Source organism: Astyanax mexicanus, chromosome 22, assembly GCF_023375975.1.
Source record: "Astyanax mexicanus isolate ESR-SI-001 chromosome 22, AstMex3_surface, whole genome shotgun sequence".
NCBI classification, from domain to species: Eukaryota; Metazoa; Chordata; class Actinopteri; order Characiformes; family Acestrorhamphidae; genus Astyanax; species Astyanax mexicanus.
The window spans coordinates 10,141,803-10,158,436 of record NC_064429.1 but is presented as its reverse complement, the minus strand read 5'-3'; the positions used below and the strand labels follow the sequence as shown (position 1 = coordinate 10,158,436).

Here is a 16,634-nt window from a genome sequence, read left to right as displayed (position 1 = left end):
TTTAATCAGTCAGTGGAGCTCCTGTGTTTTCTGTTACCAAGATAAACAAGCAAAACTCCAGAAATGTACCTGAACACACCTCATTTCATAACCAGACCACCACACCCATCAGTGTAGATATATTCAGAAGCTCTGCTGCTGTTTAAACCAGGCAGGAGGAAGGAGTGAAAATAGACTATTATTTGGGTGTAAGATAGCAATGAGCATCACAAGGAAGATAGGACCCACAATCACATACAGCTGAGAGATCTTAGAACCTGAAAGTTTTAAGTTATGTACAATAAACCAAGTCACTTGTACCCCAATCTCATTTATAAATATAAATAATAAACAATAATTACAAAGTTGATTCACCTTCTATCACAATGAAACAAAAGACACACGAACTACACAACAAATTACAACACTAACATGCGAACACTGAAAAATAGGAACAGCTGATCCCGCTTATAGAGCAGGCTGTAAAGCGTCCATGCACTGTTAACACTCCTTATAATGCTTGTAATTCGCTGTGTTTGGATCTGCCAGTGAAAATTACAGCTAACAGTTATAGCATATAAAAACATCACCAGTCTTCCAGGGAAAAAACGGAAAATGTTCTTTGTTCTTTATCAAAAAATCAGTTTGTAATGTTTGTATGGTCTTTATGTACATCAGTCATATAGAAACCATTGACAGCAGACTTTATAGATTTAAAGTTCCGCATTTTCTTTTTTTTGCATCATTTTTTTTTAATTTTTAAAAGTTTCCATCTCCATCTCACTGGCAAAGTAGTGCTGATCCCATGATGCATCACTGCAGATAAAAGCCGTCCAGATAAATCATCTCGTCTGTGTTTTTCTCGGCGGCTTTAGTAAAAAAGCCTCAGTGATTCATGGCCGCTGTTTTGGAGTAAAGCTGGATGTTGGATGGTGTTTAGGGAGCTCTAGTGCAGGATGATGGGTTTGCTGGAGCCCTGTGTGCTGATGTACTGGTTGGAGAGGCCGTCCAGTGAGCTGTAGGAGGTGTAGACGCTGGTCACCTGCAGGTCTGAGTACGGGAGAGCGGCTGCGCTGGACGCTGGCGTCAGATTCATGGTCTCCAGGTCGCAGTCGGACAGACGGAGAGGAGAGTTACTGAACCCGCCCAGAGCGTCCAGGTTAAAGCTGTCGTCCTTCATCTCGTCCCATAAGTTTCCTGCAGACAGGAAAGGTTTAGTATAGTTATGTAGGTAGATAGGTGTATAGATAGGTAGATAGTAGCCTTAGAACTAGATGCTATCCACACCGCTAGCTCTTTCTCTATACAGAGGCAAGTATATTGGACCAGAGTCTGTTTACCGTGTTAAAACTAGCTCTGTAGGACAAACCGCTAGCTGATACTGTGTTACTGGTTAGGGGCTAATGCTAATGCTGCTGCACCCAGCCTTAGGGCTGGAGAAACTTCACTGAAACTCACTCTTAAACAAAATATTGGAAATCTCAGCTTACTGTAAATAAACAGAAGCAATTTACTCACGCTAATAAACAGCACTCGTTTTACTTTGAAATATTATTATTATTATTTTTTTAAGAATTACAGTTTTGTTCTTACCCCCAGCTTCCCCATTAGAAAGGAAACATGGTGACACCCTTGTTCACTTCAATGAAGGCATCCTTACTAGTGTCACTTAGCTTAGTGTGCATTATAATCCAGTGCACCTTATAGTCCAAAAAATACTTTCTCATTTATTTATTTATTTTTTGAGTAAAATTATATTACATATCTGTGAGTGGCAAAAGTATGTGAACTGCAGGTAAATGTTTCCGCAAACTGTAGATTAGTCCTGCCCAACCCTCCGTACAAAACAGCTCAGCTCTGTTACGTTTGCAAGTTTCCTCCCATGAAATTCTGCTTCAGCTCCACCTACAACATTTCTACTGACTTCAGGTCAGTGCTTATTTCAACAAATTCATTTTATTCCTTTTTAACAGTTCTTTGTTAGAACTACCTGTGAGACTAGGGTCATTGTCTTGGTGCATGACCCACCTCTTTATACTATGGATGGGTTTAGTGTTATTCTACAACGCAGAACATTTAAAAAAAAAAAACGAAAAAAAAAAACACTGAATTTAAGTTGTATCCAAACTTAAATAGAACAGATAAATGCAAACAGATAAATAAAAATGTATAAAAAGTTTCAGAAACTGAATTGTTGTATTATTAGATTTTTGAGACACACCTTGCAGGGCGAAGTCCATGATGCTGGGGTCGAGGGTGTCGACCTCTGAATGGGTGTCGTTGTGGACAGGGTAGAGGTCCGGGTGCTGGTGCTTGGCGGGGGGGTGCTGGGGGAGGGGGCTGTGGGCGAGGTCTGGTACGGTGTGGAGCGGGGGGGTCTGGGCCGGGGCGGGGGACGCCGGGGCGAGGCGGGACTGGCCGTGGAGCTGCAGATGGAGCTGCTGGTGGATGGGCAGACAGGGCAGAGACAGCGTAACGACCGACTGCGGCTGCAGCTGCTGGGCAGGGATGGGCAGCGCCGCCCCCGGGGGGCAGCTGGGTATGTGGGTCATTCCAGGGTCCAGCGGTTTCCTGCGGCAGCTCTCCGGCCGGTCCGTTATCAGCTTATCTAATTCATCTGAGGAACATCAGAGCAGAGCAGAGTCAGACCGAGGGAAGGTTTATTCATGCAGATAAAATCTGGTGCCTGATTAGCTTAATATTTACTTAAGCTAATGAATAAATATTAACTGATCAATGGACTGGGCTAATCAATAACATAGGCAAATACTATAAAGGACTATTGATTTAAAGGACTATTGAGTTAATCTGTATATTTATTAGTTAATTGGTAAAAAAAATAAGTGTGTAATGTACATGGGGTGGGTGATATATCACAATATTTCAGGGTTTTCTTAAAAAATAATTAAAATAATAAATTATTAGAATAGATTTTGTATAAAAGTGAGTTTCAAATATGTAAACTAAGCTATTTTAACTATAAACACTAAATTATACTGTATCTAATGATGATAATGTCACCAAACAAATAAAATAAAATAGTATAATGTAACAAATTTTCCACAAAACTAAAGTGCATGCATATCGTCGCTGCCCAATGTAAAAAAAACTAGTATCTCCATTTTTGTTGATTTTTAGTTTACTACATAATATGAACAGACAAACTGTTCCTTACACTGTGCCAATTTATTGATGAACAGACCAATATAAATACATCAAAATGACCTGAAATAAACTTTTTTTTTACATTGACTTCCATTGAAAATTTAAAAGGTTTTTTATCTCTCCTATGAAGTTGCTGTTTTGGAGATACTTTTTTTTCTTTGGACAGCAACGATATAAACATTTGTACGAATCTATTGTATTAAATACAATAAGTACAATATATAAAATATGGCACACTTCAAGATATACAAAAATCTGTAAAGAATAATTGCAGTTAGTGGACTAACAGAATCATGTGCACAAATAAAGCTAACAAAATGTGGAAAAGCCTAAAAAAGAGCAGTCAGTCAGTGATTTTAATTCTGCATTAAGTCTGAGATGAAGCTGAAAGTGGTACCTGGGTTAGCCATGCTGCGGCGGATAGCTGGCAGATCTTTGCGTTTCCATTTCTGCATCTCCTCCTCCATCTTATCTATCTTGGCGGGGTTCAGAGCCCACAGGCAGCCCTTCCGCGAGGATCCGCTCATCTTATTCTCCACCTTCTCAAAGCACTTATTCAGGGACAGGTTGTGCCGCACCGAGTTCTTCCAGCCGTCTGGAGCTGTCTGAGAATCACAGGTCAGAAAACAGAAGGCCGTTACAGAGCTGACACTTCATATATTTATTACTGAGGAGTTTTGAGCTTATTTTTGGAAAAATATTTTGCTTTTCTTCTTCTGAAACCCTAGTCTAGGTTTCATCTTCTTTGTCAGAACTCAGGAGTGCATAGATTCTTAGTTCTCATAAAGAATGTGTGGCAAAAAGATCTGGGGTGTGTTTTTAGTGATGATCAATTGGACATCATGCGTCAGAATGACTTTACACTTTTGTCTGGCAATAAAATAATAGAACAGAATTCTAAATTAATGAACAGAATATATCTTACTCTAGTCTGTTTGTGCAAGATGTACCCTAATGTACAAAATCTGCACAGAGTCAGTTTGTAATATATTTTCTGGATCTTTAAGATGCTAAAAAAGGTGCCTTTTTGAATGCAGTGCTAACTGTGGAGGTTTGGGACAATCTGATAGACTGTGCACCTTTAAACTTCTTATTCAGCACTGACCTGGATGGAATATTTGAACCATGTCTATCAAGAGAATAGGGATAACATCATATATAGCAAATAAATTAATTTTGCTTAAGACATTTGAAAATATTGTTTAAAGAGGCACTAAACCCTAAACCATATTTTTTCCATTAACTTTTTTATCTTTTTACCATTAAATAAATAAATACATAAAAGAACTGAAGAATGCTCACCTTAAAGTATGGAAAGTGCTCTTTCATGAAGCTGTAGATCTCGCTGACGGGGAGGCTGCCTGTTTTACTGTTCTTCAGAGCCATCGCTATCAGACAACTGATCAGAGACCAGAAACAGCGAGACACTTTCAGTCAGACACAGAATGAACTGAAGTCCTATAGATCTATAGATCTTTAATGCTTTAATTTGATTGGTTATTACACGTGTAAATTATCTAGGTCTATAGTTGTTGTTTCTGAGGCGTTATCTGACCTGTAGGAGTAGATGGGTTTAGGGAAGGTCTTGGGCTGCAGGTCTTGGCTGTGTGGAGGGATACGCTGCTGGGGGAACAGGCTCTGACTGCTGTAACCAGCATACAGTCCTCCAGGAGAACACTGAGACACGGCACAGACACAGAGAACATCATATAAGTCAATCACCCAAAAGATTTATCAATTTAAGAAGTGTTATTTTCACAAAAAGCAGCATAAACAGATCAAAAATGTAATAAATATAAGGATGAGACAAAATTACAATAATAATATTTGGCAACTGAATTAAAAACGGAATAATTTTATACAAAGCAACAAGTTAATGATTTATTTAGTCATATTATAGTGTTTTTGCTGACATTAGGATGCTTTCAGCAGGTTCAGCAGGAAGCAACAGCAGGTTTATATTCATTATGCTTAGTATCAGTTTTCAGCCACTTGAGAAATTCAAGCTGTACAGGTCTAGGATAATAATATTAGCTAAGCTAATTTAGCATAAGCATCTGCTTGTCTTCTTGTTTTATTCTCTGCCTGAATTTCACTCAAATGTGACTTGAGTAAGACTACTACTGAGGTATAATTATGAATAAAACTGCACTGTAGAGGTAGCTAAATAAAACAAATAGATTAATGTATGTATTTGTGCTCTTGAGATCTTAAACGGTTAAGTGTTCAATAAATATTTTTAAACTGTAGTTTTGTAATGACCTTTTCTTTAAAAAGCATTACAAAAATATACTTAGGCTATATCATTTATTAATTGTTGAAAAAGTGGCAAAATTGAATAAAAACCTGCACTGTCCTGTATTTGGTATTTAGCCAAATGTCTCATATTGTTTAGTTTCAGCTCCAGCCCAAAATTTTAATTCCAGTGAATCTCTGTATAATAAAAACACACTATATGAACTAAAAGAAGCTGACTTTACATCAGCATTCTGTACATATCGACAAATATAGACTAAAGACCCTAAAAATCAGATGCTTTTATCAGACAGAATGGATCAGACTGGTCAGATAAAGGTTTAAAATAAAGTCAGTCATGGTTAGCTCTTCAGAAACAGACATGTGCAGTCTCACTCTATATCCTGCAGAGCTGCTATGGCTCTCCATAACTGGTTTAGGACCCCCCTGGAACGAGTGAATGCAAACAATTACTGAATGATGTGAAGTACCTGCTGGCTGGCCTGGGAAAAGGTCAGCACCTGCTGAGAAGAGGCCTGGTATACAGAGGCCGGACACGGGAACCCAGGAGAAAACTGAGGCATCTACAGAACAGAACCATTAACATAGAATTTAAAACAATTATAATTATATCTTTACCCTAAAACGTGATATATCTTCAGCCCTGCACAGAACTACAGAGTGAACTATAGGGTCAGTGGAGATGATTAAATGGGCAAAGAATGCGATACAAAATAACACATTTTTTTTGGAAATTAAGATATAGTATCGTATACTTCATTAAGATGACTCACGCTGTTCATTCCCAGAGGGCTGTGCTGCATGTTGCTCTGCAGGTGGATCATGGAAGCTGCTCCTCCTGCTGCTACAGTCATGTTATTTAGTTGGGCTGCAGATTTAAACAAAAAACAGTTATAAATTATTTAGCATGGACTCAATGAAATTACATATTGCAGTAAAGTCCACAAACCAAGCTTTATGTGTGAGTTACATTGTATTCTGGATTGTATATTTACTTCGGTTTATTTTGATTAGTTTCACACTGCAGTTTTTAGTGACTGAGAGACATCATGTCTTCATCATCTACATGGGCAGAGTCTTCATATACTTCACACTGATTGGTTTGTAGAATGTTGACAGTTCGTTGAGCTGCCTTCCTCTAACCTGTCTGCTGCTCCAGCATGCTGTTCTGAAGCGAGGCGCTGAAGTCTGATCGTCCCGGGCCGATCTGCTGCAGCCGGGGGACGTCCACTGAAGTCAGCCAGGACAGGGACTGCAGGTCACCAGGGAGCTCATCTTTATTCAGCTGAGACGGATCTGTGGTCAACAGCCTTCAGAGACACAACACACACACACACACGGCACTTAGACCAACTGACACTCTGAAATCAGCCGGGATTAGAGGAGCTGCTGCATCTGGTGCTCAGGACCGGCCCTGCTCTCAGAGAACTCTCCAACAGATGGAAATCAGCCTGTTAACTCTCTCCACTGAGAAGCATCTTCCCATCACTGACATACACTTTCATACATCACCAAAATATTAAAGATCTCTCTAGAATTACATGTACATTTCACCACCTATATAAACCTTTATTATTAAAATACTCTAGAATAATTTAATAACTTATACCTGATGTATATTTAAGCACAATTTGTTCAGAAAATAAAAATATAGTTCAATAAACGACCCCCAGCCTCCACATTATTGACTTTGTTTGCCTCCTGATTTATAAATTTAACTTACAGTTTACACAAAAAAAAAATTAATTACACAGAATTTTTTAATTACACAGAAATATTTACATTTTTGATCGGATCTGTTATTGTGAAATTGAGTAAAAATCAAGTGTTTTTTTCCAAGGTTCTGTTGTTACTGATGCATTTTGACTACATTCATATGTGATCATATATTGTAATATACAACATTTCCTGCGCAATTCTGAAGCATATGGGCCAAATAATACAAAAAATTACCTATATTGATGAGGATGGAATACTGCCATTATCAAACAATTGCTTTTAATTTAAATAAAGAAAAGTTATAATATATTTAAAGCACATAAATTATGCTAACAATAATAATACTGATGATGATGATGTGGTATGAGGGAAGTAATGCACTCCACAGTTTAGAGGAGAGGAGAGGAGGAACGAGGGAGGATAAAGAGACGAGAGGCTCTTGAATCCTCTCCAGACGTCCCTCCACTCACCCACTATTGAGCCCAATAATTGGGGTCGCTATGACAACCCTCACTTTTTCGGTTATTTTCTGGGTCGGGGGATGCCGTGGTACCCCCCTCCCTGTACAGAATCTCCGACAGCAGTCAGGTGACCGCCAGGCTTGCCGTCATTGGCTGAATCGTACGTAAACAGCGCGTGGGATGGTTTGAAACGTGGTTATGGGGCACACGTTGTCTGCAACAGTTGGTCCGGGCCTATTGAAAAATGATCACCTATTGTGTCCCAAACGACAAATCTGCACCCCGGCACGTGGCACCATTGTTTCCCCGACCCCACCCCCCTCAACGCCCCCCCCCCGCCCAGACCCGGCCCTGATTGTCTCTACCGTCCCCCCCCCTCTTTTTTAACCAACCCCTTGCATTAATCTGCTGGAATGACAGGCCTCACACAACTCAGACAAATAGGATGCCATCTGTTTCCCTGTCCCTTTCCACCCCGGCCCTGCCTTCTGCCCCCCCACCCCCTCACCCCCCCACACGGGGCTGCAGACACCGCCTGAGGGGGCAGTTCAGTTTAGTGTAGGGTGGGTGGTGATGGAGGTGGAGATGGAGGGGGTGGAGGGGTGCAGGAGAATGAACACTGTCAGTCTGTCACCTGAATAAATTACATCATTGGAGAGGAGAAACCAGGAACATGGCCTTGGGCTCAGAACACACACACACACACTTTTAAAGGATGCTGTTTAACAACAAGACAAAACACTGAAAGGATCCATGACTCAACAATATCACTGTATCTCCCTTCTGTTGCTATACATCCAACTAATGTGATGTAAACAGATCCTCCATCACAGGCGTTATAAAGCAGAACCAACTACATAACGATTTAATTTAATTCATTTTATTGAATTGAGTGACCTTTAGTCAATTTTTGGTAGTTTTGTGCCTACAGATGTCAATACATTTACTATGTTTAATACACTTACTCTATTTTAACCACTGATGTTTAGCTCCTGATGCTCTTTTATAGGATTTGAAGTGTTAATTTACCTTTTAAACTAAAAACAAAAGATTTTACTGTGGCTCACTCCTCTTAGTTTGTATTATTCTGGTGCTGCAGGGTTTCAAATACAGAAAACAGTCTATATATATACAACTGTCTTTAGGAGCTAAACTATTCCCACACAAACAATGGATAAACATTCTTTTCGACCAATATATCTCACTTAGATATTGATATTGATTAGGGCTGGGTGGTTAATGGAATTATTTTGATTAATTGAATGACATATAGGCATAGACATATATACATCTAGAAGCTGCAGAGTGAATCTTAGTAGATATAATTTTATTTGCTACAGTCAGAAACCTGTGAAGAACTCTTTCATGTGGCAGTGATTCTCATATTGTACACTTTTCCTCAAATAAAATACAAGTTGGTTATTTTATGTTTACATCGTGTTTAATATAAAAGCTGCATGTAATGTTAAACGGGGTTGCTTACTATACATAAAAAAACACTGAAACAAAATGTAAAGGTTGTTATGTAAAGGACTAAAATTGAAAATCAGTCATATATTTGAAAAATATCCAGATACATTTTTTTACAGTATCAACCAGCCCTAATATTGATAGCCAATTTCTCAATATGTATTTTTTTATATATTGCATAAAATGGTTTTGAATATGGTTTTGAATGGTTGGTGTGGCAGAGTGGATAACACCACCCCTGCCAGTGAGCTACCACATCATGTGAAAGATAGGGTTAATTCCAGGTCTGGTTGATTGGATGCTGCATTATACCAATAAAAGTCCCTGGCCAAGACTCCTAACACTACATTGACTCAAATCTGTAATAGAAATAACCTTGTATGTCACTCTGGATAAGAGTGTCAGCTAAACGCTGTAAATGTAAACTAATATGTTTGTATTTAAAATATGAGAACAATTGGTAAGCTCATTTTAAGAGTGTACCCTACTAAAATTGTATATTGTAAAACTACTTTCATTCTTACAGAAACAGTATTTTAAATGGAATATGAGATTAGGATACTGTACACCAGGTAATTAATCTAATTGTAATATTAAAGTAACAATAAAAAAGCAATACAATAAGTGTCCATTAAAAGCTTGAGTCAGTACCTGCAGCACAATCAGAACTGCAGCACTATAGCGCAGGACGGTTGAGTTGTCATAGAGTCGTATGGAACTGGATTTACTACGATACCCTAGATGAACCCTGAGGAACGGGTGAAACCGTACACCTCTCACACTCCTCCACCTTTATTCCTCTGAGCTTTGAAACAGAGTTTCTGCCCTGAGCCACAGAAATGAAGACACCTTGCAACCGTACGTCTACACACTCTGTTTAACAGCTGTATGATGTTTCTACACAAAGAGCTTCCTGCAGAATCACACCTGGTGTAACAGATTTATAACAGACTGCAGCCACAGCCTAAATTACGTTAATTAACAATACTGCATGTCCACTTATAGTAAAGAAAAGGGGTGGGACTATATATCAATATTGCAATATATTGTATCGTATCGGTTTTGTTTGCGCTAAATTATTGACACATGGCGTCAAATTTGGATGTTTTTATTAAAACATAGGCACCATAAACTCCCTAATAATACTTACTAAAGTTACTGCGGTGAAGAATATCGGTTGTTAAATTGCATGAAACTGAAACACTAATAAATCCATAATTCCTGTTATTTGATTATTTTAGTTTAGTAACACAGATGCTGTGAAGTATCGCAGAGTATTGTATTGTGATATATCAAGTATCGCAGAATCACAGTATGGATTATCAATATCATTAGTAGGGCTGCACCCTATGTATAGTTTAAGCATTGTCATTGCGATGGGTGCATACGCAATAGTCACATTGCAGGACGCACAATGTTTTGATTCTTGACACAAAAAGTAGATACACAGCGCTGTCTCTGTGTCTGTGTGAGTGACAGGCTGCTGCTGCCTGAGAAGCGTGAGGGGTGGGTGAGCGAGGGGGAGGGGGAAGGAGTAAACACGAGGTAACCACATGGTTGGGCACGTGCTCGTAAGCGTGAGCACGTGTCGAATGCTGTGCACCTCAGTCCAGCACAGTTTAGCTGTGCAAATATTTCCTGTTACAGCCGAAAAAAAGCCATTTAAATGCCTGATTAAAGGGTGAAAATGGAAATTACACCGAACACCAGTTGTATAAATAAGCAGTTGTTAGTCGTACAAAACAAACTGATCAGTACGATCAGTGATGTACACTCTCAAGCTAATTTTTGGACAGCGCAGATCAAATTATATGTGCTAGTTTCTAATTTTCCTGTGTGATTATAAGCTCAAATACTGTGAATTTACAAACAAAATAAGATAAAAATTTGAGAGATAGTACAGAGTTTTGATGCACAATTAGTGGTTTTACTGCATAAAACATAAAATGTGTTATTTACAAAAACCATGACATATTTTCAGTTTTTTTCCAATAGGTTAGATTTAGCATATTAATAGAAATTGTATAAAATGCGCCAAAATATGTAATTTCTTAGTTTATTTCCTGTTAAAGACCTATTGGCTGGTTTCCACAAAATCAGCAAAACATGTAATTCAATATTTTGCGTATAAAAGTAGTAGGGGTGTGCCATATTGTATTGTACACAATATATTGTGATTAAATTATATGAAAATAAATGAATAATGAAAACAGCATTCTGTACTGAAAAGAGTTTACTATTTACTGTAAAGCATTAAAAGTATGTTTGGTGTAATTGATTAAGCAATAAATATTCTGCACTTTATTTTCTGTATTTTGGGAGATTATTGCTGTTAATTATTTTTAGTTTCTAAACTTTAACATTTATTTAACACTTTGTTGCAGTAGTATATGCTTGAAAATATTCAATATTTTGCAGTGGTTTGTCAAATCATTATAGCAAAAGTACATATAAATCTAATATTTAGACTTAAATATAATTTATGACAGCTGATCTGTTGCTTACTATAGATATGAAACCACTCCACCCAGTGAAGAAATCCAGACGTGTTCTGGCCTTTATTACAGTGAGTGTTTGGCACGAACCCGTAAGGTTTCCTGCAGATCGAGCATATGCTCTGGATCTGACCCAACATCACCAGCAGCCAATCTGATACCACACACTTGTTGCTGCGGTCGGTTGGTTGTGGTGAACAATGGGACAGCGTGACCCTGACTATGGAGATATACTGATATACAGCACTGTGCAGAGGTTTCAGACATCTGAACGTATCATTTAAAACCAGATCACATTAGAATGGAGACAATATTAACTAAATACAGTATAAAATAACAATAATTTCTAATTATTACTTTAAAAGAATGTAGTTGAAAGATGTATTGTGAGCTAGTTTAAAGAACAAAGTGTCAGTTCCTGATTTCTCCAGGATACTTAATCATTTAACACTAATTTAGATTTTACAGTTTACGTTTATGGCATTTTTCTGACACTTTTTTCCAGAGTGACTTACAAGGTTATTTCTTAGGAGTCTTGCCCAAGGACTCTTATTGGTGCAGCACAGCCTAATCACCAGTCCACTGCACCACACCAACCACCATTTACTATCAAACCAGCTGTGGATATGATGATAACAATGAAGAATACTCCTATAAGGACTCCCATAAGGAGAAATTAGTGTATGTTTAAATGCACATAGTAAAATTAACACAGATTTGTATAAAAACACTTGAATTTCTATACTGATTGTCCTGATGGAAACTTCTGCACAGTACTTTATAAGTATAACCTGCAGTAAAATCTTAATTTGCCTCATTCCAAACGACAGTAACTGCAAACTGCTGCCAACTGTTCAGTAAGATCAGCAAACTTTTGGGCAATGCCAAATGATGGCGCTAGTTTCTCAATTTCTTATGCAAAAATAAGCTCAAATATGGTGTATTTAAAAAAATAAGAAGTTTTACTGCATATTTTCAATATATTAAAATTAAATTAATAGACAGTGACAATGACAATGCACAACAGTCGCACATCTTGTGATCAAACTGTTCTTTTAATTGTTCTGTTATTTTTCCTGCCGATGCACGAATATAAAGAAAGGCCGCTGTGATTTCTGAATCTCTCCTCATTGTGCTTTGCTAATTGTGGAGAGGCTGCAAGGTCAAGAATGTCTTTTGTGATTCTGCAATAATTCATAACAATAACATGAATTCGGGATAATCACGGACGGGGCGGGGGCCACATCCTGGCGCTTATTTGCATTTCTGACGTCTCATTGTAAACCCAGCTGTGTATTGTATGCCCTGTTCACGGTAATTAGAGTGAAGTTATATAAATGGAGGAAGGAGAGAAAGAAAATTTTGATTTGATTTGCCCGGTGATGCAAACCGTTAAGTATCCACAGGAAAAGTAAGTGTGCGAAGGCGGGGGGGGTGGAGGGGGTGTGGAGGGGATGAACGTAGTGATTCTCAGCTCACCCCCCCACCATCCTGCACCCTCTCTCTCTCTGTCCCAGGTCCCGTCCTGAGTGGGACGCCCCCAGCAGGCGCGTAAACAGAGCTGATGCTTTCTGACAGCTCCATTCAGAGCCAAGTACCACGCATTCTCCCACTCTTTCAAAATGTTGCACAGAAAAAAATCTCTGCCTCTTAAACACACAGCAGTTTACACTAAGAGTAGAGACGTCTTAAAATGATAATTCTACATTTATTTTTAAACATGATATAAACTGATATAAACTTTAATTTGTGTGCTGTTTAATGCTACCTGAGTTAGTGTACCTTAAAGAAAATTATTAGTTTAATGTGTTAATATAATATATTATATGAATAAATAACGCACACCTGCTGTTTATTATATATATAGGAGTAAATAAATAAGTAAACAGGCTGCCTTCTATTAAGTGTTTTCTCACGGTGAATGAACTAAATGGGCCCTAAAATCAATACGCAGTAAATAATAAGGAAAAAGCAGTAATAATAATAATACATTAAAAAGCGTACCTATAGTCCTGAGCTGAAGTTTCCATCAGTCCTGCCATCCTTTCTGGAAAAGCCCCTTCTATCATTTCCTGAAGAGAGAAAACACATACACACACACTCAAGACATTAATATAACTATAAGACTCACTCAACAGGTATTAGAAATAGAATAGATGCAAACTGTATAAGAACCAACTGTTGATGTCACTGAATACAGTGATTTTTTTTAATTAGCCTTGGCAGCTAATTTACCTCAGAATTACACTTTAAAGAAGCCAACGATTCCCTACAAACTGCAGGTGGACAAATGTACTGGACATTTTTTGGGAAACAAAAAACGCTCAGCAAAACAAACAAACACACACACACACACACACACACACACACAAAAACAATGTCTGGCTTATACTGATAATATTTTGTATTTCTCAGATCAGTGTTGGACATGCATGTGTGTAACATATAAAAACATAAAAAGCACAAAGCACAGAGCAAACACACCAATCAGGGAACAGCATCCACCTTGTTTTGAACAAGTACAGTAGCTCCTAGTGCAGCGTTAGTGCAGCGTTAGTTCAGCGTTCAGATTCAGTGCAGCAGTGTAGTTAACATTTTGAAAGAGGCCATGCTGCATTAATGATGGAATATATGGAATATATAGATGCACTATAGTAAAGGGAAGGTTTTTGTTCATTTTAACAAACATCAGTGTCCAAATAATTCATGCCATTCTATTAAAAGATTGATGAAGCAAAAGTGACACAAGAGTATTTTCATATAAAATGAACTAATTAATCTTCTATTCTTAGGACATTAGAGTCCTATTACGAAAAAAAAATTATATATTTGTACTGTTTTGTACTGAAGTGGAGGTCTAAAGGTAGGACCTCTACCGTTACTGCAGTAGCTACCATTTTACCTTCAATATTAAGGTCGGTACTTTTACTCAAATACACAGTCTGTGTCCACCACTACCTTGGATAAACTCAATTAGATTAGATTTTACTGTATACAGTAAATATTTCAGTTTAAAATCAACAGCTAGCTGCACTTCGTAATACTGAGTTTTAACAATTTACTGTGTAGCTTAATTGAATTACTGTTTTAATATGTGATTTTTAAAATGAGATAATGGAGATTGTACATATTTACATATAGAAGATGCAAAGTGAAATATTTAAAGGAGTTTGTTCTGTCAGAAACCTGTAAAGATCTAATATTTTACACTTGAAATAAAAAAAGAAATACATAAAGATTATGTTTACACTGTGTTTAATATTAAAATCAGCATGTAATGTTAAAGGGGGCTGCTTTCTACTCTAAAAAAAATAGAAATTAAATTAAATGTAAAGGAAACTCGTAATTTCTTTTCACAATATTGCTCAGCCCTATGTGTAGCTATGAAATATGCTAGCTTATAATTTTTTCACAATTAAATATGTATTTTTCTATTGTAGCTAGCCTATTGTTACTCTAGGTAACTTAATCATGTTTTTCAATAATTAACGTTAACTGATAAAAAATGACTTTTCATCAATAAGATTGATTTAAACGGTTTAAATCACATTTTGTGCTAATTATATAGAACATTCTGACTACACCTACAATGTAAAAACAGATATTAATGTACATTAATGTATATAAACGGTTTAACCTTATTAATATATAAAGCGGCAGGTGAATGTGATGGAGCCGGTTCAGCGCTGTATCAGCTAAGCTAACCCGAACCGGACCCGAACCAGAACAAGACCCGGACTAACCGGCTCCAGACAGCCGGTAAACGGTGTGTTTATCAGTATCTCCCCCGGAATAAAGCCCTTATTCGGTGTAAAACCCGGTTTCTTACCCGCTCTGTGTCCGCGGTCTCTCTCAGCTCCGCCGTTGCTCTCGAAGCGCTCGAGCCCCAAAAACCGTTTTTTAAATTTCCCTCCCCGCGCGGCTCCGCGCGTGCGCACTGAGGGGAGGGGCGCGAGCTCTGACAGCTGCAGACAGCACTGTGCAGGCAGCGCGCGCTGAGGGGCTTATCCAGCAAATAATCAAATAATCAAATTAAAATAAAAAATAAATAGAAATGCAGGTTGTAAATTGCTTTTTAACGCAGAAAACGGTCCTGTGCGCTGTAATATGCGCTACAAAATTAATAAAAAAATAAAATAAAACTACAAAGTTAAAAAGAAAAATAGTCACAACTAAATTTTAAAAAGTGGTTTAAATACATGTAAAAGAAACAAAATACAGAATATATACAATTAAATAAACAGAAGAGCAAAATAAATCCAAAACAAATAAACTAGAATTAATTCAATTAAATTTAAAACAAACAAACAAAAAAAATGAAACAGTTGAAATAGTTTTTAAAAACGTAAAAAAGGCTCCTTACACAGAAACAAGGTCCTATATTAAGTGTAAAAATAATTGAATGCTAAGCCACATCATGCATTTAAATAAAAAAATGTATAAATAATTGAAAAACATTTCAATTAGTCTTTAAAAAAAAATCTCGTTCCCATGCACAATGCCAAATGTCAATTTCTGTAAACCAAAAAAAAAAAAAACAATGCTAGTAGAATAGAAAAACAAGTTTTACTTCTAAAATCACGCTGTGCAAAAATGTCTGTTCTCAGATCTTTAAATTCAAATCTGTATTTTTGAAGAAAAAATACAAATCACAGATCTGTGCAATCTCTGGAAACTAAAAAAAGTTTATAAAAGGATATTTTCAAAAAATAATCAAATGATAAATATTCTGTTAAGCTCTGTTTGCAGTCGGTTTGAGTCGCGTGCTCGTTCACCTGCAGCCCTGGGCAACCAAAAAAACTGACCAAAACAACACTGAGTGTGCTTCAGTACCCTGCATGCATGCACGCGCGCACACACACTTACACACTGTGACACACACACACACACACACACACACTGTGACACACACCCCTCTCCCTCCTCGCGCCGTTGGTGCGCGCGCTGCTCCTCCTGCAGCGGGAAAAAGAGGCGCGAGCGCGGCGCACGGCTGCAGGAGCGGAGAGTTGCATGCATGTAAAACGTGCAACAAATAATAAAAATATTCTAAAGTAATTTAACAGCAAATATAATTTAACTATTAAAGCAC

The 16,634-nt window shown here is 37.7% G+C and overlaps 1 protein-coding gene across 1 annotated transcript; it reads right to left on the bottom strand.

The window, feature by feature from the left end:
- Positions 1 to 250: 250 nt before the first annotated feature.
- foxn4 (forkhead box N4) lies at positions 251 to 16,196 on the bottom strand. The gene is made up of 10 exons (XM_007241284.4): positions 15,375 to 16,196; positions 13,550 to 13,617; positions 6,544 to 6,710; positions 6,174 to 6,268; positions 5,871 to 5,963; positions 4,700 to 4,821; positions 4,447 to 4,543; positions 3,542 to 3,749; positions 2,201 to 2,596; positions 251 to 1,176 (listed from the first exon to the last, which is right to left on the bottom strand). The coding sequence occupies exons 2-10, from the start codon at positions 13,612 to 13,614 to the stop codon at positions 926 to 928; spliced, it is 1,494 nt and encodes a 497-aa protein (XP_007241346.4). The 5' UTR covers positions 13,615 to 13,617; positions 15,375 to 16,196; the 3' UTR covers positions 251 to 925.
- Between the last annotated feature and the right edge of the window lie 438 nt (positions 16,197 to 16,634).

What these genes read in the sequence shown, in the direction of transcription:
- foxn4 (XM_007241284.4), bottom strand. Translation starts at nt 13,614, where the DNA reads ATGATAGAAGGGGCTTTTCCAGAAAGGATGGCAGGACTGATGGAAACT. An exon ending in ACTTCAGCTCAGGACTATAG is followed by an intron (nt 6,711 to 13,549) that starts GTACGCTTTTTA and finishes GTGTCTCTGAAG; the next exon opens with GCTGTTGACCACAGATCCGT. An exon ending in CCGCAGCATGGCTAACCCAG is followed by an intron (nt 2,597 to 3,541) that starts GTACCACTTTCA and finishes GATGTTCCTCAG; the next exon opens with ATGAATTAGATAAGCTGATA.